At 39.2% G+C, this 22,532-nt stretch overlaps 1 protein-coding gene across 1 annotated transcript in view; it reads left to right on the top strand.

Annotated features, from left to right (window-relative positions):
• The window catches only part of CDH2 (cadherin 2), a 204,110-nt gene that overhangs the window by 178,581 nt on the left and 2,997 nt on the right, over positions 1-22,532 (top strand). The window contains exon 15 of the mRNA XM_004455761.4: positions 14,032-14,196. Coding sequence (XP_004455818.2) covers positions 14,032-14,196 — 165 coding nt within the window. The remainder of the gene's footprint in view (positions 1-14,031; positions 14,197-22,532) is intronic.

Here is a 22,532-nt window from a genome sequence, read left to right as displayed (position 1 = left end):
GCGCAGGCACTGGCTCACCACACAGGCATTCATGTGGGCACTTGGCTCACCATGCGGGCACTCGCGCAGGCACTCAGCTCACCGCATGGGCACTGGCCCACCACAAAGGCACACTTTCTCATCTTCTTTTTCACCAGGAGGTCCCAGGGATTGAACCTGGGTCCTCCCATGTGGTAGGCGGAGGCCTTATCACTTGAGCCACATCTGTTGCCTTATTTCTTTTTTCAGTGCTAGTTTTCTTGGGGTGTCTCCTTATTTCTTTAGTTCTTTAGTAGCAAACTTAGCATAATGAATTTTTAAAAATTCATTCTAATTTTTACGTTATAATGACAAAATAAAATATACAGTGTAGGAATGCTGCACCCAGGGATCTATCACCTCTGCCTCTCAAGTAGTTCATGAAATCCATTCACTTCTCAGTAAGTCAATATCATTTGCCTGCAATAGCTGCCTCAATGGATGTCCTGTCTCTGGTTTAACACTCTGTCCACTTTTAGGGATCTATGTAACTCCAAACTGCTTCCCTAGCATCACAGCATTTCCGCTCTGCCCCTCACCGTGGGTGCACCACCCTCATGCACAGGTGAAAGCTTGCGAGACACTGGTGATGAGTGGGTGCACCACCCCTAAGATGCTCACCCATCAAGCCTGTGCATATGAGGCTGGGGTCATTCATCCAAGTTTGGGAGGTTTGGCCCTATGCCATTTAATGCAGATTCCTTCCATCTTCCTGGCAGTGCTGCTCCAAAAGTAAAAGCGCCTTTGGGTCGCTTTTCTCCCGGGAAGGGCTCCTCAGTTTCTATACTTTATTCATAGGTTCATTATATGTTCTCAGCCATCTTACCATTTCAAAAACTGATTTTGTAACATATTTGGCTTGTTCTTGGCTTTAGATGGTAAATAATAGTCTCATAACTTTAATATCCCAACCAGAAGCAGAAGACTCCTTACAGGTATAACCACTGCTGATACTGAAAGGACCATTTCCAGCATCCTAGAAGCGTCCTTGTGCCCATTTAATTGGGATATTCCTGATGACTTATTAACCTTTCTAATATCTTTTTTTGTGAAGTTTCTGTTAGCTCATTGACCTTTTTTCTATTGGTTGTCTGTCTTTTTCTTACTGATTTGTAGGAGGTCCTTATATATTATGGTTATGAGTCCTCTGTCAGAGAAATGCATAGTAAATATCTAATCCAATTTTGTAGCTTGCCTTTTTTATTTTCTTAATGGTATCTAGTGATAAACAGAGGTTTTTAATTTTAATGAAGTCCAGTTTATCAATTTTTTTCCATTATGGTTAGTGCTTTTGTATGCTATTAAAGAAAACTTTGCCTACCCTGAGGTAATAAATCCCTCCCTACTCCCATATATCTTCATATTATCTCCTTGAAGCTTAATTTTTTACCTGTCACATTAGATCTGTGATCCATCTGTAAATGTTTTTTGTTTGGGGTAAGCTGAAGCTCGGTGTTCTTTTTTTTTTTTTTAATTTCTTCCTCCCCTCCCCACCCGCCCCTCCTTATTGTTTGGGATTGCTGTCTGCTCTCTGTGTCTGTTTGTTGTGTACTTATCTTCTTTTTTTGGGAGGCACAGGGAACCAAACCTGGGACCTCTCATGTGGGAAGGAGGCTCTCAAGGGCTTGAGCCACCTCCGCTCCCTCAGGGTTCTTTTTGATTGTTTCCCTGTATAATTATCCAGCACCCTTTACTTGAAAGATAACCCTTTCCCTGCATTGCAGTGACTCGTGTGCCTTAAAACACATGTTTATATATGCGGATCTCTAGATCTGTTTCCAGACTTTCTGTTGTGTACTCCTTGTTCTATTTGTCTGTTTGGGGGTCAATACCACACTGTTTTAGTTGCTGTCGTTTCCTAATGTCTTGAGTTCTGATAAGGTAAGTTTTCCAACTTTATTCTTCAAGGTGTTTTTCAAGGTTTCTGGCAGGTTTTATATTTTGCTTATATTTTCCTTAAGTAAAAGCAACAATTTATTTAATAATCTTACTTTCTCAGTGAACTTAATCCAAGTACTTCTCTGTTTTCTAAATAGCTGTTGTTGCTGTAAATCTTAAAATCATGATAAGTGCATGAGAAATTAAGTTTTATGAAATCCACTGATACTGTTTTTCCATGATACATAGGTGGCTTCCTATTAGAAATTCTATTACTTTGTAGTGTGCATTAAGTCTTTTTGGCAGTGGAGTATGATTCATGCTTTATTAGTTTGCTCGAAGATATTATCTCTTTACAACAATAGGCCTCAGAAATGGGATTGGTGCCATGTTATGTTCTAGACAAGTGTTAGTTGATTTTTATTGTGCAGAACTTTTTGCATGTGTGCTACGTCAAGAAGCGGATGGGGATTGGGCTGCAGCGTGTGGCTATGGCTTGTGTTACCAGGCAGTGGTCTGATTGATGGCTCAGCTGCAAAGTCTTAAAAACTGCCAGCCTTTAAAAGATTGGGTAGTTCTCAGGTCAGTGCAGGTAGTTAATAGAAGCCAGGTATCAGGAGATGTCAGTGGCATCAAACCTAAAGCTAGAAAATAACCCTTCTTACCGGGACCTAACTTATTAGAAAGAGAACAGAAGTGCTTTACAAGGGTAGTCTTTTTCTTCCCTGCTTTTGATTAGCATCTCTATATGTTTAGAGTCTGTGCCAAGATACATGCTCCTAATTTCTTTAACAAAATAAATGAGAGGGACCTAAGAGAAGAAGGGGAAAAAACAAAATAAAAAGCACCTCCAGATCTTTCCTCTTGTGTATGCTGAGACTTTTTTCAGTGCTTTTGGATATCCTCCTGTAGTTTAGATAGTCAGGAGCCTAGGTTGGGTCTCATTGGAAGCTAACATTAGATATGTTTTGAACAGGAGCATTATCTATTCTGACTGCTGCTGGCTATTGGGCAGACACATTTATTAGAATGTCCAGTCTTTTTTCAAAGGGTGAAGTTCTGTCTTTATCTGCCTCACTGCCATAATCAGCAGGGATTTGGGTGGTTAGCAAGTCATATTTAATTGCCTTCATTAGTAAATGTCCTTCCATGCCCTTTTTGGCCAGTGGAGCTGGTTGCAGATACTGTATCACCTTTAATTTTCTGTGTACCCAGCTCCTACCATATCAGTGCCACTAATAAAATCAGTGCGAATGTACCATACAGCCCACAGCTCGCTTTTCCTGAAACCATGCACTGTTAGCCCTTGGATAGGAAACACAAACTGGTAACTTCCTCCTCTTTAAAGTTAAAAGTCAATTATAATTGTACTTAAACAAACATTTATTGAGTTTATTATATTCACAGTGCTCACTGGTGCTCACTTTAAACAACTTCTATTTACCTCACTTAACAGGTGGCATCTTTCTCAAGAATAACAGGAAAGGCTATTGTTTCAGTATACCCAGCCTCAGGCACTGTGCTAAGGGCTTTACACACATTATTCCATTCCACTCTCACAAACATGCGGCAGAGTGGGCACATACTATGAGAAAGTAGAAGAGTGGGGATTAAATCTAGATCTTTCTAGGTCAAAAGATGTCGCCTCCACACTAGCCTGTACTATCGTTGGCAAAGCTTAGGCTCACCAACAACATCAAGACAGTGCCTTGCAGAATGTCATTTAAATTTCTCAGAAGAATGCTCTCCCATCCATAAGGTAAGTTCTGGGACATCCAGCAGCCTCCTCTGCTCTAAAAGTTGATTTTGACAATTTGCCATTCCCACGCCCTTGGGCTTTTATGAAAACTCTTCATCTATGAAAGAAGGTGCTGCTGTTGATCTCTGGGTCCGCAAATAGCAGAAGACCTTGGAATCCTTTGGACCACGGATGGTGATTCAGGGGAGCAATGCCAGCTTTTAGGGAGCAGGGCTCGTTGTCTCCACAGGCAGAGTTAATGCATCACAGATTAAAGCCGTTCAAATCCAGACAGGGCAGAAAGTCAGAGTGGCTGTCCACAACATTTTCTCTTCTCTGCATCAGTTTTCTCTTCACCACTCTTGGGGCCCTGGCCCTTGTCGCACCTCTTTTCTGGTCTGTCTGCCCGTGCTAACTGCTGCTGAGTGTGGCCTCACACCTGGCTACGTTTTCCTCCCTCTGTCTTTTCAGACACGGCCCAGCACCTCTAGGACTGAGCGTACTGTAGGTTTTACATTTCAGGACTGAGAATATTCTGCCTGAATTCCCAAATTTCATTTCTTCAATTCTAGGTACTTGTTCAGGCCTAGGTTCTTTTGCATCATAAATGGTTCTGAACTCTCCAACAGCCTGGGGGATGTATCTAAAAGGTGAAATCTGTGTTACTTGGGGACCTGTGATTTAGGTATGACCCACAGGGGTGTTTTATTTAGCTTGCAGAAAATGAATAAATTCACATAAAATTTAGATTCCCAACTTTTCACAAAATGGGAAATTTGGGGGTAAATACTTATGCATCAAATTTCAGGTTAAAGGAAGTCATGATAGGAGTGGCTTTTAGTGGCCCAGGTCTCCAGGAACCAAAAGGTCTGGAAGGAATTGCCCTCTGAGTGGTGTGTGACATTTCTTTCAAAAGTAATTTGGTTTCTTAGGTGATTTGTGGAAATTAGCCTCAGCATATAAGTCAAGGAGGTCCCCAGAGTCACCATGACACAGAAAGCACATCTGGGAAAGCACAGGTGCCTGAGATGGGCCCACAATTGCTGTAACATACCTGGGATTGGGCTTTTAAGAATAGGGAGTCTGAGTGCTAATGACTTAGTGTCCCTCTCATTGCCCCTCCACTGCTCATTTTAAACTGCAGTGGAATCAAACCCCTGTGCTTCTGTGCTAATCCCATGTTATGTCCTGGTTCTGGGGCCCAGCCCACAGTTTCCACCTGCCTGGCTCTCTTTAGACATCAAGATTCACCTCCAGGCCTCTTGTCCTGGGATTCCAGGCTAAGTCAAGAGTCCTTCCTCTATTCCCACAGCATCCTGTGTCTGCCTGAATTTTGAGTTTCCAGCTCTGGTACTGACCTCAAGCTCTGTGAGATCAGGAATTTGTCATCTTCATTTTTTGTTCTAGTACTCAGGACATTCAACATCTGGCAGGTACTCACACAAAGAGCTTCAGGCACTCTTAGTGAATCGCTAACTTACTTTGCAACTCTAACGACAGAGTTAATACAACCAGTAGGTCCCTGATACATTCACCTTCATTCTTTGAGATCTCTGATGTCTTCAGTAAGTGAAACTAGCTTTCATAAATGCTAGCACTGACTGCAGACCTGTTTTGCATCAGGCACTGTACCGTGTTCTCAGCTTGCATTTTTCATGTAATCCTCCCAGTAACCCTGTGAGGGAGATGCTGCTGTTAATCCAGTTTCCAGACGCAGGTCCCTGTGATTTGAGAGTCTGAGCTCTTGTGCATGGTGCTGGAGGTGATATGCTAGGTGTTTTGTTTAGTCCTGCTGGTCTGTAGCAGGCAGGTGTTACGGTTAAGGTCAGCAAAGCTCAGCACTCTGCCACAGTTTATTAGATGATCACTGGTAATCTGGCTTCAGAATAGGCAAAGGGTAAGACCCAATTAATTGGTTAAGCAGGGCTTGCAAAATTGAGCACATTTTGACATTAACAAAGTTAGAATCTGGAGAGGCAATCTGAGCAGCCAAGCTACTAAAAAAAAAAAAAAAATCTAAGTATGCAATCTGGGCAAAAGGAACTCAAATTCAGGCAGGATGCCTAGAAAGAGAAGGTTGAGGCCCAAGTAACAAGAAAGCTCCTTGGCAACAAGCCAAACATTGCCCTGAGTCAAGGGATCCCTGCTTAAGCCAGGGGGTTTTTATGGACTTCTTACCAACCTCAGGAACCAGCCTACATGTGAGTGACCAAGCCCACCACATGTGTAGTTTAAACATGATCTATTTGATTCTTTATAATATCTGTTTTACAAAATCATCTGCCTTATGCAAACTAACAGATGGCTGAATCTGGACATAACTGGAGACCACTGTCAACATTTTTTTAATTTTGGCAAAGACATTCTCTGGTAATGATGTTTCCAAGTTACTTCAACATTTATACCCACCTGCAAATGCTGGTATGTATTTGTTATCTACAAAGTGACACTGATTCCAGAGGAAAGTTTCACCAGGAATTGGTTTAGCACTTTTTCATTCCCTTTTCACGTGCTATTCTCAAATTTCTTATGGCCGGGTGGTACACATTGGTAGGTACATGGCCAAATACATTCTGGACTTGTTGGTGTCCGTGTCTTACTATTTTGAATGTGCACATGATCTGCACATGGCTATTTCCCTCCTATTCCTGTCATTTGAAGCAAATGAACATAATACTTCATGTAATTTTTTTATATGCATTCTTGCTGACTAATCATAAGTTTACATCTGATTTTAGGGGAATGGAAAATTATCTATATCCCATTAATAACAATGCCAAAGAGTATGTGTTAGCATTATGCAAAAAAAAAAAAAAAGTTAAGGCACTAATGCTATGGGCCAAAGTTCAGCCACTTGCTATATCTGCTCACTGCCTATTTTGTAAATAAAGTTTTATTGGACCACGGCCATGCCCAGTGTTACATTTTCTGTGGCTCCTTTCTTGCTGCAACAGCCCATTTAACACATGACAGAAATTACATGGCCCACAAAGCCTAAATTATTTACTATCTGGCCTTAACAAAAAAGTTTGTTGACCCTGCTGTAGATTTATTATATTAACAGAGCTTTCATTAACATTTTTCTCAACAAGAAGGATAATCTGAAGGCTAACACATGAAATTTTTATAATCTGCTTAATGTCACAGTTAAGACCTAATGGAGACAAGATTGGAATCAAGACTCTAATTTCAAAACCCATCTTTTTAAATCATAATACCATACTCCTTTTGCTCAATTGAGTTTATGTGTAATTGTTTCATAAATCAGTATACTTTTTAGGAAGTTCCAAAATGATGTGACATAAATTAAAAAAGGATTTTGAGGCTCTGTCACCATATTCCCAACCAGATGTCATTTCTTCTTTATCAACTTTTCGGTTCCTTCTAAGATGGAATATTAGGTCAAGCTCAAATAAAATGACTTTGATCTTTGTCCAAGTAGTGACATTTTTACTTTTTACAAGGAGAAATTGAGGCCTAGGGTAAGAATAGGTACCTGAAGATGCATTTTGATGGATATACTTTTTGTCTTCCAAAACACAGTGCATGGAAGAATTAAGAAATATAATATTCTTTGTAGGGCTGTAACTGAATCACATGGAAACGATGAGAATACGCACAAAAATTAAGAGAACATGTATATTTCCAGTTTGGAAAGAAAAATCCTTTCTGAAACCCTGTTAACTCTGCTAGATTCTAAAGGCTCCATTCCAGCACCTCCCTTCTTCCACTAGCTCCTCATTTGCAGCTATTTACATTTTCATTTCTCATATTTTTGGTAATCTTTTGGGTAGAACATTAGTTTTTCATTATTTCTATATGCATACTTTTTAAAAGCCATTGGAAGAAGAGCCCTATGATTATAACTAAGTCTGTGGCTCCAGACACTCTTAGGAAGGTGTTCGTTGAATCAAATCTAATTAAATTGATTTTGTTGCATTTTTTCCGAAAGAATGTGCCACATATTTTACAATGGGAAATGAGTTGTGAAAAAACTGTGCCAGTTCCAGTTTGTGAAGCAGAGCTGTTATTGTGGTAGCACCAAAGAATGAACCTTCAACTCATTCATAAAATTTGACTCTCAGGTAACATTTTTAAAGAAGCCATGACAGAAATAGCATGGATGGCAGTCCATAGAAGCAGGAACATGACTGTGGTCCCCCGTAGTGAGGACTCAGGTATCTCTCTTGCAGAAGCAGAAAACTGGGTATCCAGTGGATTAAAATGTCTGTGAAAATAAAAAGCCAGGGGGCCCTCATTTGTGTATTTTTAAGTCCCCAAGTTATTTCATCTCTATTAGGTTTATGATTCAAACCAGAACATTTTTAGCAAATTTTTATTCAGGGGAGGCTTTAATTATACATAGAATTTCCTTAGTTTTCCACACCATTTTTCCCGTGTAGATACTGTTGCCATCATAACGGCATTTCACTAGGAAAGAAAATCAGGTCATAACGTAATTTACATAAAGCTTGGAAAGGATGTGACTTACTTGTCAGCAGTTGTATGGTAATGTGTTGACACCCTATCACCATTTTATTCAATTATTTTAATGCCAGGAGCTATAGAGGGTGAGATAATGTTCTTCTATTGCACTTCCTTTCCTTTTTGTGTCTGTCTGAAGAGTTTCTCGCTTGTGCCACAGTCAGCTTTTTCTAAATACTTTTCTTCTTCAGAATTTTGTCCATTTACTTTCATGTTAGTATTTTTATTTCTCAGTCACTCAGGCTTAAAACATTAAAAATGCTTACCTTATCTGTGTGGGAATTTTAAGTGACTTGCTTTGCTACTATAGAAGGAAAATTTTCTCTCTGTTGTATAAATATAGTTGTCCTAACAAACCTAAAGCAGATGGACATCAAAAGTAAAGTCAACACTTGAAACACTGAACCTGAAGATAGTTTGGATGTTCAAATCAGTTTGCTTGTTTAATTGTAATCCCAGAGTCTCAAAAGTCCACCTGCCCTTGAAAGAAAGCTGGTGGTCTTGGGAGCCAGGTCCAATGGGGCTCAACGAAATAGCATCTGCACTGGATTTATAGGAAGCACCCCCTTGGCTGGCATCAAGCCAGTCCAGGTCACATTCTCACACATGTCTGGCTTATCACTCGTTATAAAAACATGTTTTCCTTAATTTGGTTACATTCTGATTGTGGTCAACGGGTTTACCATGTTTTGGGGGATTCAAGATCATTAATATATCAATACACAACCCACTTACACCAGCTCTTGCCTAGGAGATAGCATGAGGCTGCTAAAGGGCCATGAACTTTGAGTGCCCACTCTGTGATAGATGCTTCTGGGACCTAATTAGATGTCTTCCTGGCCCCAAAAAACATTGAGACTTCTTTTAACCAGCTGCGCACTGTCCTAGAGTCTCATTCCATCCTATCCAGAGTGCTAGATGTCAGTGCCTAATCAGCATAACCACCTTGAACTCCTCTTCGAGGACTTAAACCCCTGACATTTCCCCCCTCAATAAACTATTTCATGACTCTTCACTGGCGTATGGCAAAAAGTTACAGATTTTTCTTTTCTTGCTCTGGTGGTCTGTTTTGTCTTTTGACATGTCTTATCTGAGTCTCTGACCTTGGACAAATCATTTATCTCCCTGAGCTGCAGTAATTAAGAGAGTAGGAACAATAACACCCACTGGAAAGGATTTTTACTTGGATAATATGAGCTTCCACATGGGAAGGCACCTAATGAAAATCCTGACAGGTGATGGGCACCAGATAGAGGTTGATTTCCTTCTTCACACTCTCAGAACTGAAAACAGCATCCAGCACCCAGTTAGGTACTTTTTTAATATTTGGAATGGTAAAGGAAGATATTCACTGATCCCTTAATATGTTGATTGGACAATTCTATAGGTTCTATTTGCAGTTCAGCCTGCTGAAATTTTTGGCCTGGGATTCCAGGATTTCAGTTTATACTGATAAAGCATTTTATTTAAATGTAACCAAATGCCCTACGGTAGGTTTGTGGTATCATTTTCTATACCAATTATAAATCATTGCAAGTCAGTGGAATTTAATAAGAAAAGCAAGAACCAGAGTTTTAACTGCTGACTTAACTTATAACTAACTCTCCCAGAACCCTTAAGACATTTTAAGTCATCAAAAAAAATTTTTTTTTAATTTACACACAATGTTAATCTTCTAAAACCCCAAACTCCACACTATTTCTAAAGATAGTTGCCAAGTAATGCACATTCTATCATTAGCTCAAACAAGATTTCCCCCAGCCTTCATTTGAAAATTAAATTTCTTGAGGGAGTTTATAGAGTAATGGTTGACAATCATAAAGAAATTTTCAGCTCCACTTTTTCTCTAGGGAGTTTTAGGAGCCAAATAAAGATTCCCTCTTGAATTGTTTCTTTATATCTTCAGAAGTAAGGCCATGAACCCAATGACCTTGAGAATGTATTCCTTCTCTGTAATTCTCTTTGTAATTCTCATCCAACATGTTGTAATTTGTGTGTTAAAGTAGGCCATTATGAGATTTTAAAGATGTATAATTTAGGGGATTCGCCCAGAGGGACCACTTATCAAAAGGCCTAAAATTGGACCCTCAGATCAGGACCTTTGCCATATAGCGCAGATCCAGACGTCAGCAGCAGAGCCCAGCCGTGCGGCCTGAGGACACTTGAATCTGCTCCCCTTCGCCAGATGCAGATTTGTAGATCCTATGTTTGCAAGCAGAGGAAACCATCACAGAGGAACTGTAAGCTATATTTTTTATGCAGTTTCCAGCTTCTTGTAAATCAGCAATTCCTGCCTCTTTTTGGATATCATCATAACTGAGGAGCTCAACATGTTTCCATCAGTATGGGCACTTCAGGGCAGTGATTCTCCGCGATGGAACCAGATTCTTTTTCTTCCTGTCCCCCCATTGTGAATTACTGCTATGCTCTGATCCAAGCCACATTTCCTTGAAGTGGTTGCTCTTTTGAACATCTGGCACAAATACCCTAGCTGAGATTATATTCAATACTTTTTTTAAAGTGAGCACTTACTATGGGCTTGACACAATGACGGTAGAAAGGACTGAATAGGACCAAAGAACTCTTAGGACTATTCTGCGCTCTGGTTGCTAAGAAAGGTATCAAAAGAAGAAAAACTCAATCTATAGATTAACATGCTGTTATATAAGTACTATCCATTCATTATTAAGCAAAGCAATAACATTGAGATGGTATCCTTGTCCAAAGGGAACAATTATTACTGGCTGCAGCACATCATTATGTCAGAATGTGGGCTCTGTTTTGCTAGATCGGCCCATTTTCAGGATACCCCCCTTTGTCTAAAGTTTGGTGTTGGAGAAAAGGCATGCTCACTGGGATGCAAAGACTGATGATTGCAGGTAGAAAGTTTATTTGGAAGCTCTGTCAAGGGAGTATGTCTGAAAAGTAGATTTCGCCCACCCCTTGGAAAGGGGGGGATTTGAATTTATACAGTACCTTCCTAGGTGGGGAAATGATAGTCAGTGGGAGGAGGTCAAGGGTTCAAGTTAGCCCAGAGGCAAATGTTTTTCCTTGTATGGCTAGAGGGGTAGTGGGTTAGGGAGTAATGCTTTCTTGGAATGCTGGAGGAGCAGGTGGTGCTTTGACCTGGAGGGGGTAAAGGTCTCTATCTCACTTTACTCCTGGCTCCACAGGATTTCTTTGTTCAACCTTTGGGAAGTGCCATGCTTTCAGACACATAGACCATGGGAGGTGGGGGCTTGCCTTTCCTCAATGCATGTCAGGGGGACCTGAGTCACAGCTTGTTAATTTTTGCAAACCTAGTCAGGGGGAGCCCCTAACAGTTAGCAACAATGCATTTATGTTTACAGCCTTTGAATGCAGTGTGAGCTATTTGAGAAATCAGGGTAAAGAAGTACTTTGCAGGTAAGGAATAGCATGAGCAAAGCCTAAATGCCTCTTTTGTCTCTAGTAATACCCGACAAATTCCTCCACATTCCTACAACTTGTTCATGAACCATCATGAAATGTATTGACAAACATCAAGAAACTTATCACCTGGTAAGAGACAGTCCTTAAACCTAAGATTCAATCACCTATTTTCATGTAATTCAGACTTCCAATAAAGTATTTTCATCTTCACAGTAGAAATATTAATTGACAGTCATAAGTGTACCTAGAATCTATTTTTTTCTCTTTCTACGAAGAGCTTCAGTAAGTTTTAGAAAACACACCTATCCCAGTTTATACTGTTATATTATGCTTGGTTCTTAGGCAGTTATACCTGCCGTGGAAAAAATATGCTTCTTAGTGTGTAAGCATTCACAGTTCTCTTTTTATTTTGTATAGTGTTTTAGCATTTCAAAGACTTTCACATCTGTAACATCATTTTATACCTTTAAGATATTCTACAAATAAATCATAATTATAAATTCTATGAAATTTAAATGCTTATTCAGTTTTGTGTAAATGATTTGCAATATTCAGCTCTGGCAAGAGAAAGGCTCTTGTTTCACCCAAGATGGTCCTTTTGCCCTTTCCCATGTTTTGTTCAGGGTTCAAACCACCAGCCAGTTTCCCATCTCTGAGCATTTTATACTTTTCGATAAAACAAGTTTATATCACACCCTGGGTTTACACGTTTCTGCAATGAGGACCTTTGTAAGTTGTCTTTGGCCTGTGAGGTTAGTTGACTCTTTGGGGTAAGGGATTGTTTGGGGGAAGTGCTGTCAGGATCAGAGTGTCCCAAGGAGAGTGAAGTGTTAGATCAAACATTTTGAAGTCAAACACACTTGGTTTTGATTCCCATCTTAATCACACGCTAGCTGCTTGGCCTTGGGCCTCTCTGGGTCTTTTTCTTCATCTAAGAAGATGGTGGTAAAACACTTCTTCACAGGTTTATTAGAAAGTATTAGTGAGAAAATATTTATCAAAAGCCTGGTGAATGCCTTGCACGTAGTAGGTGTGAATATCAGTGACCTTTTCCCCTCTGTCTCCTTTGGTTTTTTCATCATTCCTCACATTCCTGTCCCTGTGCACTCATCTGTCTAGTTTGCTGCTCTCTAAATTGAGCATTGTAACTCAGATTTGAGTATTCTCATGCATAGCTGGGAAAAGAGCCAGGCTTTAGAGTCAAATCGATTACTCAGTCTGTTTCTGTCCCTTAATGCATCTGGAAAGTGAGTAAAGTTTCTCAGTTATTTGTGACTCAGTTTCTTTATTCTTAAATGGAAATAATAAAACAATATTTTTTTAAAAATTAAATAAGCAAACATATGTAAAACACCTAGAACATTGCCAGAACTTGGTCATTGTCCAAGCATTCAATAAATCAAAAGCACTGTAGATACAGTGCAAGTGATTTTATTTAGACTGGTTTTGGACAGAAACCCAAAGTCTGAACTGAGAAGAGTACCACAAAATCTGTACTTTTGTAAATGTCAATGTTAGATTGGAGAATTTTGGTTAAGCTGGGGATATGGCATTCTATATTACCAGAATTTAGAGGTTTGAAAACTATATAGTATTTGCTCAAACCTAAAATTGTGAGGTAGCTCCACATTAAAGTCAGTTTCTTAAGATATTCCTGTCCAGTTGGCTGATGTTAAAGCTGAAAATAGTTCTGAGGGTCCAGCCTGTACTCAGAGCATCCTTTGTCTTCTTCACAAGGTCTGCTTCACATTTCTGAGAGTGACCAGGCTTATTTTTCTAAAACGTTCCCATGGGGCTGCCTCAGAAGAAAATCTTGGCTCATTGATCTAGCATCCTGGACCAGCAGTTGGGCCACGTAGTATATATTTTAGACTTTGCAGGCCACATAGAGTCTCTGTCACATACTATTCTTTGTTTTTTGTTTGTTTGTTTAATAACCCTTTAAAAATGGAAGAGCAATTGCTAGAGAGAACTAGGCTATCAGTCACACTGGATGCACAGGCCATTGTCTGTGGAAGGGAGGGAAGAATGAAAGATGGATTTGAAACCAATGGTCCTGATAAACTAATGTCTTCCTTTAGGGAAAAAACACCTGCATTGATTTTTTTAAAAATATTAAAGATGTTATGTTAGTATTTTTGCCCCTATGGTACAACTGTATTTTATAATCAGGTTTTAGTCATTTTATAGTGGGACTTCATCTTGCTGCTGTTTTCCATTGGAAAATGATGAGAAGATTTTAAAGCAGATGGAGCACAGACTGTAGCAATGAAAAACACAGAAGAAAGAACTGTGTGAAAAGAACTGTGTGAAAGAAATATTTAACCATAACATGAAAAAAATCACAGTGGCAACTTTTGCATTATGTTAAATTTCGCTCATTTCTATGCATTGGGTTAAACTGTTTAAAAATCACAGGAAAATCATTTTCTACCTTCATTCCCATCGACATTCTTCTCCAAACTCTAGTGGTCATGGTTTCTTGATTTTGTCTTTTGCAGGACTATGACTTAAGCCAGCTCCAGCAGCCTGACACTGTGGAACCCGATGCCATTAAGCCAGTTGGAATCCGACGACTGGATGAGAGACCCATCCACGCAGAACCCCAGTACCCGGTCCGATCTGCGGCCCCTCACCCTGGGGACATCGGGGACTTCATTAATGAGGTAAAAGGGGGACTTGTTTTCTCTGAAAGCTTTTGTTGTTGTTGTCATTGTTGTTGGCCAATGGAGGCCACACATTGCTTGGAATATGGCTATGTTTTTCAGTAAAACACACTTGGTTTTCTTAAATTTATCTTTATGGGAAAGTAAATGTGGCTTTAGCAAGTGAGAGAGCAAATTTAATTGCTTTAGTCAACTCAAAAGAGATCTATCAATTAATATTCTGTCTGTGTAAAATTATGTTCATCATATATTTTCAGTATTAGGTGCACTACTTCCAAGAAGGATATTTTCCTAGGTTACAAGTAATAAATAGGCTAACAAAATGAAAGTCTATTCTGATTTCATTTATTAACACTGATAAATGTAATAATAGTTCACTCTCATTTTCCTCACCCTCTACCCTTCGAATCCCATGAATGGTGAGAATTCAGTGCTTCCCAAATGGCTAGATAGTTCCATCAAATGAGATTAGTTGGAAGAGCAGCTAAATTAAATATTATGTAAGTGATTTAAATACTTGTCTAGTGGAGGAGTTTTAAGAGCCTCTGTAAGAGGAAGCTAATTCTCTGTTGGATATAACAGATACGATTTTCACTGTCAAAATTATGTCATTCTTCTATATCATTACTGACCAAGAGTTCTGCTATATTTAATATCAAGTTTCACAGTTAAATGACTTATGTTGTTCCTTTTGACCATGTCTCTAACTCTACTTTAATTCTACTTTAAAATTTCTGTGGCATGTATAAGAGAGTGACACATAATGTCATTGATTATGTGTATATGGCAGGGCTTTTATTCTCTGACCATATCTTTCCATTCTTTATCTCCAAAATCAGAATTGGTCCCAGTGCATTATGAAATGGAATGTATCTGTTATCTGTGGCCTTCAGTCATTTATGTGCTGATAAGATTTTTAATTCTTGGGCTTCCTTGAAATAGTCATATAATTTGTAAATTATCTAACTTACTTTAGGTTTCTAAATGCAAAAACACTTGTAGGAAAGGTTTTAAAAAAACAATTGGAATATTTATCTGCCTCTGCAACCATCCATTACAGTCTATTCCTAAAATATATACTTTTTTCTGAACGTATATATTCATTCTGTTAACTAGGTAATAGTTTAATTTATAGTAGACATATATTTAAGAACAGATGGAGGCCAAAAACAACAGAATGCCAGTTGCTCCTTTATTTAAAATATATCCCAACTTTTCCAGCTCAAATTTTTATATTAGCCTGGTTAACAGAATTTGGAGGAATATATATATTAGAATATGTAAGGGTGCCTGATGATGGTTTTGTTTCTAATTTAGCTTTTATCATTATGAGAAACTGTTTAGATGTTTAGATATTCCTAAGGTTGTCAGGTTTCAAGACATGGTGAATCTTTTGAGCATAAGTTTTGTGATCGGCATTTTTTAAACCAAGAATTCCGGTTTCAGTGTAATTCAACAAATACCTACTAACTGTTTCTGCCTGTCCCTGAGGTTCCAGAATTCCATGCGATTGCATCACTAACCCTTTCTTTTCTCAGCGATAAAGTTCAAATTCCTGATCATCGTCTTTAAGATCCTTGATAATCTGATTTCTGTTCCTCCCCCACCACATTCTTTTCCTGGGCTGCAGCCACAGTGAACCATTTGTAGTTCCTCAAAGGCATCATACTTTTGAACATACCGTAACTTCCCCACGGCCCTCAGCTTCTTAACTACCTGGAAAACTCCCACATTACCTTCGGAATTCAGCTCAAACATCCCCTTCTCTGTGAAGCCTTCCTTCCTGGAAAGAGCTAGAAAGATAATCGTTCCGCCATAGCCCTTAACGAGTTGGATAAGTTGGATGGTAACTGTCAAGAGTTCTTCCTTCCACTTGAGTATGTTAGTTCTCTCCAGGATGATGGAGTCTGTTCTCTAATCTTCTCTGTACTTAAGCATCTCTGCTGCCTCCCTGTCAGGTTTTGTTTTTAAGGAATAGGAGCATTATGGCAGGTGCATAGGGCATGACCTGTGGGCACCATCCAATCTGCATTTGCTTGGGATTCAAAAGAACCTGTCAGGAGCCCTTAGTTCCATTGTGCTGATTACATCAAAAAACAAAGGTATTAGCTACTCTGAGTTTGTGTTTTCATATATGCTCTATGTGTGTGTGTGTGTGCATCTATGAGTGTGTTCATTGATTTTATTTTTTTACAGTGATCATGCTTTCTTCAGTAGAGAAGAGTATCAAGTTAATAAGATTCAGTTACCCAGTCCTTCCAATATCACAGCAGAAAAAGTCACAGTAGGGATTTCCATTTGGAATTGCTTTTCCCCAAATAGTTCTCAGGTACACAATTTAAATGGTGGCTTGAGACCAAAACAAGTATATATAATTACTTATATGAAAAATTCGGTTCCATACAACTGACTTAGCAATTAACACCTAGGTTGTAATTGAGTCATTATTTGAGGAATGTCTGCATATGTTAAAAATGGCTCATTTTGAAATCATCTTGAGTGCAGTTTAGGATCGTACATTAAGCAAATAATGATTGAATGTCTACCATGTGTCAGGTGACTTTGCCAGCCATAAATTAGACATGGATTCTCTTGGTGTGTGTTCCTTACTTGCTGCCCCTACAATCTCTGTAAAATGCAAACATTGCCAAGTCTGAAGTTTCGTTGCTAGGCATAGGAGGCTTGGTGTGGTCTGGTCCTTACTTGGCATTCCAGCTTTATCTCACTCCCCTCCCCAGGTTGCATCTTGCAGGCCAGTGACAGACTTTTAGTTTGCAGTCTTAGCCAGTGAGGCCATGCCAGGCCAGTTTACCTGGTAAACTGTGACTTCCTACTGAAAGTCTTTGCAGACCCACATAGGGGCAGAAACACAGAGTATGGGTTAGGCACCGTCCAGAGGTGCCCACTGTACCTGGTGCTCTGCTCCCTTCATAACACCTATGCCAAGGTTCCCCTCTGCCTTCCCTCTGAGCCCTTGCCTGACCCAGGCGAAGAGGCACAGATCCCTGGAGCTGAAGTGTGCGGCACCTTGGTTTGGTGAGTAAACAAATGGCTGAAAAAATCAAATTTGGGAGTCATTCTCCAAAAGGTGATACCTGAATCCCTGAAATAGAATGCAATTGCAAGGTAGAGAAATGTGCAGGAGAAGGGGGACCGAGAATCTGTTCCAAGGAATGCCCTACAATTGGAGACAGGAAAAGGGTTAAGGTGCCACAGAAAACAACTAATAAGTGGGTTTCAAGGAAGTCATGGTTAGTCCTTTAGTAATGATTAGTTTAGGAAATGAAAATTAACAAAATACCTAAGCCATTCTTAACTTTCAAAAGCACCATATAGAGTCTTCCAATAAGACACCCATTAAGATTTGTTCAATTTTTGTAACTGAACAGACAAAAACAAATAGATGGAAAAGTGTTAAGACAGTATAAAGCACCAAAAGGAACCCAAGCACATTTCATAAATACATTTAAAATGCACACCGATTTATTTATCTCTAAGTCTTATTTGATTTAGCAGAGTCCTGAATGTTCCAAAGGAAGAATAATATGGTAGTGATTGTAATTGGAGTGTTTTTTAGATGTAGGAATTAGGTAAGTTCATGAGAACATTTTCTAGTTTGTTTATTAAAATAGTGAATGAGTATTGCCTTGATTCTTAAAAATGATAACTTATTTCCAGTCTGGAAGGTAAAATAAAACAAGTCATACACTTTTCATTTTCAGCTAAAGAATCTTGTTCTGTTTTGAGGTGGTTAAGCATGATTTTCACAGGGTGAAAAGGTAAAAGCAATTCATTTCATCCCAACCCAACAGCAGGTATTAGCATACCTCCAATAATTTTGTTAATCCTATATATTTCTTTATCTCACAAGTATAAAAACTAAGTGTCTTTTAACTTCTGTTAAAAGACCAACTTTTGATTAATATGATTTTAATACTTTTAATGAATGTTCTTTTAGAACAACTTGCTCAAAACTATTATTGTTTAAAACTTCTGCCTTTTTGTCCCATTAGTTAAATTTGTCTTCTTTGAATAATCTTTGTCTACTCTTAACAGGAGTCGAACATGTGTGTGAGTTCAAATCCAGTAGCCTAACCTAACAGCTCTGTGACCTTGGACAAGTTATCTAACCTCCTGAATTTCCACTTTTCTTATTTGTAAAATAGGGATATTAAGGATAGTAATAGAACATTCTTTTAAGGTTACAGTGAGGATTAGATGAGATAATCCATGTAAATGTTCATATAGTGCCTGGCACACAATGAAATCTCTTAATTATCAGTATAATATTATTACTACAAATAAGTTATGTTTCAGGATTAAAATACTGTCTACTTTCCTCTAATTTTTAGTAAAACAATTTAAATCCTCTCCTTCCAAAAGGATTTTAGTAAATTGTTTTAGTGAAACAACTAAAATCCTCTCCTTCCAAAAAATTTGCTTTAAGTGAAATGAAATTTCCAGGACAGGAGTTGGTAACTTTGGGCTTGACCAGACTTTAAATATAATTTCTTCTTAAAAAAACAGATATAAATATGAACAGGATTGAGGAGAGGGGAGAAATTAAATCCAGGGCAGTGGTGTCAAGTTATCTTCTAGAAAGTTCAAGGCATCCATCATGTAGCAAGTGTGTGATACCTATGTATGCCAGGCATTGTTTTGGCCATCAGGATATGACATGGGCACAAAAAGCCTCTACAGAAATGGGTGCCACAATCAAAACATCCATGCAGCAGAAGTGTTTTTAATGCACTTCAAAGGATGGATGGGTTGATGGGTGGGTGAATGATAATCAGATGAAAAAACATGAAAGAGGGCATTTCAAACAAAGGGAATCACATTTTAGTTTGAAGGTAATTAATATACCCATAAGTAGAGGTACACAAGGCCATGACAGTTTTTGGAGAATAGTGAAAAATTTAGTTATGGTGGCTGGGGCTGAGAATAGCTGAGATAGAAAAGGTAGGTCAGGTTATGTTCACTGACTCTTCTCAGTTTTGACTTTGTCCTGTAAGTGAGCCAGACATCAGGCATTTGTGTAAACATCTTCTAGCTCTTTCTATGTCCACACATCCCTTCTATTATTTACTTAAAATTGTAAGTAATTTTTAACTTAATTTTTAAAGGAATCATTTTTAAATGTCCATGCACTAATTAAAAATAATCTTGCATACCATGGGAGAAAACCCTCTCTTATTTGGGAAATACCACGATAGGTGATGAAGAATACTCAGAGGGTTTTACCTGGGGGAGAGACATTGAATATTTGAGACAGAAACCCATAGCAGCTTGTAGGGGAAGAGCAGGAACAGGACTGGGGCCAGGAATTCCAGCCAGGTAGAGAGGCTCTGCTGTGGCCAGGCAGGATATGAAGGCCTGAGTGACAGCAGTGGCACCGAGGCTGTAGACGACAGTGCAGTCGAGGAATCTGGGGGCCTCTTTCCTCTTACAGCCCTTACCTGCTCCCTCGCTGAAGGACGTGGGTTTTCATTGTCCCTGTAGAAGCATGTCTCTGCCCTTATACCATAGGATCAGAAGTCTATAAATAATCTCAGTTCAGCAAGCATTGAACCAGAGCCACAGATCTCTCACTTTGCTGAGGAGACTCAAACTCTAGAAAATCGTTCCGATTTATATAGCGGTCAAGATCTGCCTCTCCAGGAATGGTGGAACAAGGGCATATTTTTCTAGATTTAGTCAGTCTTTGAGGGGGAAGGGAGACACCCACACAGCCCTTATATTTAGTAACAGCCAGACACCATGGGAACTGGTGTCCACATCTAAAGAAGAAACAAATTCCCTAAGGGAGGCTGGGAAGGTTACACTGCCCCCTGGGTTGCTGCCCATCCACCCTCTAGCCGAATGCATGGGTGCTGTCAGTACCTCATGATTTGACTATGATGTTTTTTTAGAATTACCACAAACAGTACCGAGAATTTATGTAATACCTCATCCAGAAGAGTTGTATTTTATTCTCAGATAAAAGTCAGTGCTATCCAAGTAGAAGGGACCTAAAGTATTTAACCTTCTGCTTAGAAAGATGACTCACCTGAGAATTCTTGAAAAGTTCAGTGGCTTTTGCCTTTTCATAATTGTTAAAACCTCAGACAATGTGGGATGCTCTAACACAGCACAGTGCTCTCATGTATTTTATGACCTTAACTTCCTTATAAAAAGGAATAAAGTCAACAGATAGATTCAGAAACTACTGGGTTGTGGAGTGGGTGTAGCTCAGTGGTGTGCACTGCATGTTCGTGGTCCTCCTAAAAAAAAAGTACTAGGTAGATCAGGATGTCAAGGCACAAAGAGCAGACAACAGGGAAGGGGGGACGGGGAGAGAAATAAGTAAAAAATAAATCTTTAAAAAAAATAAAAAGAAAAAACAATGAACAAAAACAAGCAGCCAACAAGCAAAAACAAAATGAGCAGGGAACAGATTTGGTTAAAGCAGTTGAGCGCCCACCTCCCACATGGGAGATCCTGGATTTGGTTCCCCATGCCTCCTAAAGAAAAAGCAGACAATGAGCAAAAAGACAATGAGCAGACAACAAGCAAACAGACTAGGAATCCATCTGGTGGCAGGTGGGGAGTGAGAACCTCAATAGTGGGCATAGGAGTAGATTATCCGTCATGTTATATTTCTTTTAAGGAATTGACTAAGTGGCTGAGACATTTGATGAAGCATCTCAGATCCTTCACCACATCAGTGAGGACCAGACAGGTTCTGTTTATTCTCAGGTGACAGTGAGCTCAGGCTATCACTTTCCTCTCTGCTAAATCCAGACACAGTTGGCCCTGTCATTGGCTCTCTAGGGCTAATTTTAGGCTTAACCTTTCCATATTTCCAGTTTGCTGCTGACCTCATAAGGATTGGTCAGGACTCTGCATGTATTTTCATTTAAAAATTTAATTGTAATAAAGGAGATGACCTGAACAAAATGACCTTGGCCATTGTCTCTGTTTTCTTGATTATATAGCTGTTTTACTTAAGGTCAGAATGAAAATGTATTATTTATTTTCAAAGGCCCATTCATTTCTCTGAGTTTTCTTGACTTTCCCTCAGATCTTTCTTTCTTGGGTCCAGTTTTTATGTGAACCCAAGTTAGACAGTAGTGAATTAGAAGAATCACTTATCGCTTAAATTTGCAGTTGCTAGATTTTCTAGGGAAGAGAGACATATACTAATATCATGAATATATAAACTCCATGAGGGCAGACATTGGCTCTAACTTATTAATAGAGCTGTGTTCCCAGCACTACGCCAAATATATTGCAATATCGATGCTCAACGAATATGCCTTGAATTAAATAAATAAATGCAAACAAAATGAATGAAGATATAGTCTTTGGCTTTTGCTCGATAAGGCTACAGTGACTAAACCTGGTATTGTTGACTTAAAATAACTTCTTGCCCAAGTTCTGTCAAGCACAGGTCATCGCAGCTCTGTTCCTGATCCACATATCCTTACTTCAAGATCCACATGTCCTTTTTTCAGGCCGTTCTCTTGGCAAAAAGGCAAAGGAGATGAGCACTGGTCTAAGCCTGGTAGAGTTCTTAGTCTGCTCTTCACTTGCACTTACATTTCATTGGCCAAAGCCAGTCCTGCAGCCAAGCTCAACAGGGGCTTGGAGAAGTAAACTCTGACTTCAGAGAGGTCACCAGCCACAGGTGTGGGCATGTGGCCCGCCTACAGAAAAGGGCAGTGAATCACTGAGGATAGCAACACAGTCTACCACACAAAGGAGTTCTGAATTTTGAGAAATTGTAGTTCACAGCTCTCACCCTCAGTAGAAGAGCATTGTAGCTTGTTCTAAAAATAGGATAAAGAAGATTTTATCTAAAATAGGCTTATATTGAAGTAGTTTGCTGAAGACTCACTTCATTTTAGTCTATACAGGCTTTTCAAGGGTATATATAGTATAGCATGACCTGAGGAGAAGTGATGTTCACTTAAATAGTTCCAGTTGTTGATGAGAGATCCTGGGAGGCTGGAAAACTGGGAGCCTGTACTTTTCTCTCTTGTTTTTTATGGAGGTCAAACAGTTGCCATTTTGTTTCTTAAAATATTGTGTCTTCACTTTTTTTTTCCCTTCAAATTCCAAAACAGGAAAATTTTCTCAACATGTAAAAGTTTAACATATGTTGATATACTTTTTACTCAGCTCTCACCAGTGCCAGACACTTTGGTGTGAACCCTTGATACCCTTTATCTTATTTGGTCTTCATGATAATCTTATCACCATTGTTAACATTTCCAGATGTGGACCCTGAAGCTATAGAACTCAGCTGAGGTTCAGAGCTAGTGCTGTGCAGAGATGAGATGCAACCTAGAATC

Source organism: Dasypus novemcinctus, chromosome 16 (assembly GCF_030445035.2).
Source record: "Dasypus novemcinctus isolate mDasNov1 chromosome 16, mDasNov1.1.hap2, whole genome shotgun sequence".
Classification (NCBI taxonomy): Eukaryota; Metazoa; Chordata; class Mammalia; order Cingulata; family Dasypodidae; genus Dasypus; species Dasypus novemcinctus.
Note: the sequence above shows the minus strand (reverse complement) of the source record. Positions and strands in the feature narration are given on the sequence as shown.